The sequence below is a fragment of the Protopterus annectens genome, chromosome 1.part0 (genome assembly GCF_019279795.1).
Source record: "Protopterus annectens isolate FY-2018-M chromosome 1.part0, PAN1.0, whole genome shotgun sequence".
NCBI lineage: Eukaryota > Metazoa > Chordata > Ceratodontiformes > Protopteridae > Protopterus > Protopterus annectens.
In genome coordinates, this window is record NC_056725.1 from 1454619352 (window position 1) to 1454622178 (window position 2827).

Below are 2827 nucleotides of genomic sequence, written 5' to 3' on the forward strand. Positions count from 1 at the left end.
TTAACACAGCCCCTTTCCACACCTCTTCCCTGCTAACCACCTCTTTTCTCCACCCCTGTCTACTTCAGAACATACCTGTAGCCCTTGCTTCGCCTTCAGGACTCCCTTAATTGGGCAGCGGTGCAGCCCGCCTCCACCTAGTCGTGATTGGCCACATTTCATCCCCCTCCATTGCAACTTAGTCTGTTTTACCCGCGTTCACGGCTGTCACGCTTTTCAATTGACAGCTGAACGTCAGTATCTCCGCCCCTTTTATCTATTGATGATATTTGAGTGTGGAACAAGCTGTGGCTGCAGTCAGAGCTATCTTGGTTTGGACCGTTAATGAATGTAATAAAGGGATTTTTGACATTTTCTTATTGAATAATATATTGAATCAACAGTGGCACCCATCATGTTTTTTACCTATAGCTTTTCTGTGTGGATTGTATGCTGCTGCGTCTGTTTGTTATCTGTAGTGCACCTGGGAATAGCACAATCAGGAAAAGAAGGTAAGGCTCAAGAAAGCAAAGTTTATTTTTTTTTCTGTGTGTTCGTGCTCAGAAAGTTGATGGGCTATAAAGTATATATCCTCAGACAAAGAGGACCAGAGCTTTCCTAATTAATTGTCTGCGGTTGACACTGCAGGTTTCCCAAGAGGGGAATTGTGCAACTGCAATGAATAATCATTGGCGTGAGTGTGATACTCAAATGGGCAGTTTAAGTCAGAAGAATCAGAGTTAAGGACCACAGTGACACACAGTACATAAGAACAACTGTTCTTGTTATTACCTTTCCTCTTAGAGCTTGCCTAGACTCAGTACTGAGACTACGCAACTTTTGTGAAAGATTATCTGTTTTCTGTACTGACTTCGGCAAATAAACATGTTGCGCCCCGCCGACCACATCCATGGCCGGTCTGTGTGAATGAGATAGTTGGGCTTAAATCGGTGAGAAGAGCGAGCCCGCCTGCTCCGCGTGCCTGTGGAAATCTAACTTAGTAAACGGATGCTTGTCGCAGTAACGACTTCGAATTTTGCTAATGTGTCTCCCTTATAAACGGAGCTGTAGCCTGCCCATACTAAAGGGGACCGAAATACTCAATTTAGACTCTTTTCCGTAAGGTACTCTGGGTGCAGTTTTTACTTCTATTAACAACTTTATTGGACTGTCAACCTCCATCTTCGGTAGCTATGGAGCCAGATATAAGCCGGGGCTGGAAGTCAGGAAGTAACTGAATACATAACATTCCCTTCAGTGTAGAAAACGGGTAACACGGTATTCCGAATAATTATTAGATAACACACGAACATGTATAAAATGACTAAAACTGCCATGTAATGAGTCGTTTTGTCATATGTACCACAGCGTGTTATCAAACTGGCAGGTAGTGTTGTGTGTAGTAAAAATTAGCAGTTCGCGTTATGGTGAAACTGAATGGGCTACAAAGGAAAATATCGAAAATTAACAGGTAAAGAGGCTCCGCCGGTTTCATCACCGAAATGAAATCGATGTTGATAACTTACATTCTTGGCTACTAAGAGGCGCTCGCGTTAAGGGAACCAAACAGGGATGGGGGCCACCAGCTGCGATGCAGTAATGACGGCGCAGCCATGTGCTGTTCTTATCACTTCTTGTCCCATTGGCAGCTGGCTCATAGATGCCCAATGTCCCGAAAGTGCCAAGGTGACAAAGCAACTCCTATGCAGATACAGAATGCAGTAAAACACTACACTGCCCGTTTCAAGACGTCAGAAAACACATATAGATGTTGCATTGTTTCATTAAGGCTGCTATTTCTCGTGTCATTAGCACAATCAAGTTAACTTGCCAAACAAGAATAAAGGGAACACCATCTCTCTTGTTTTAGATGGCTGGCTATAATACATTGTAGTCGACACTGGTAGTAGCAATCGTGCCTGCTAAGTGAATGCGTTCAGATTTGTTTCTGTCGGGTTCTCAGCCCACCCCAGAGCCCATAAGACTGGAATGTGTGTTGAATAGTATTAGTGCTAAGTCACTCTTGCCTGACTGTGCCTCTTCTTGGGATTCCAGAACATAACGTCCTTATTATTTCTCTGGTCCTGTAAACAGGGAACAATTTCACACTTTCGTCTCATCTTTATTGTCGAGGGTGGCGACTAGAGGAGAATATTTCATTTAGAGCATTAAATACGGAAGAGATCGTCGTTATGTAAACATATACATTCATTTTTAATTAGCCTTTATGATGAGAAAACAAGCAACTTTAGGGGTAGAGTGCATGTTATTTTTGTGTCAAGAGCTTTTCCATTTCTTTTTTTGTTTGTTTGTTTATTTTCCGCATTCGTTGTTTGAGACCTTGCCTTGAGTTCATTCATGTTCAGGCATCTGCACTTTGGGCATATGGGTGTTGGGTGAATTTTCTGTTTTTGTAGATAAGTATTGGATACCGGAAAGCTCATACCCGGGATATGGCATTTTGTTTTAACACACTTAACCCCACAATGCATCAATTCGTATGCAGTTTTATTTGGAGCTAGAGAAACGGACAAAAAAATAAATAAGTAAGACTAAGCACCCTCAAGTTTCACCCGCTGAGGAGGTCATACGTACAATCACTTCGGAACAGCATTTAACAGACATTTAGTAGCAGGCTGCTTTGGCATCGAAGGTGATGTACTGCTTATGTGCTAGAGTAGTATATAAAGACCCCTTTTATTGAGCATCCACCCCATCTACTTCAGTGTTGTCCAGCCACATCCGACTCCCTAGAGCGACCCCACGAATAGCCGTCGTCATTCACAACGTTAACTGCGATGTGATTTGCTTTTCTGCCGTTACAAAATATAGTTTTCAGCGACCTGCT

The 2827-nt window shown here is 42.8% G+C and overlaps 1 protein-coding gene across 2 annotated transcripts in view; it reads left to right on the top strand.

The window, feature by feature from the left end:
- The first annotated feature begins 280 nt into the window (after positions 1 to 280).
- The window catches only part of EPHA7 (EPH receptor A7), a 1106961-nt gene continuing 1104414 nt past the window's right edge, over positions 281 to 2827 (top strand). For both annotated transcript variants that reach the window (XM_044067616.1, XM_044067624.1), the window contains exon 1: positions 281 to 491. In XM_044067616.1, the coding sequence (XP_043923551.1) occupies positions 395 to 491 (97 nt within the window). In that variant the 5' untranslated portion in view covers positions 281 to 394. The remainder of the gene's footprint in view (positions 492 to 2827) is intronic.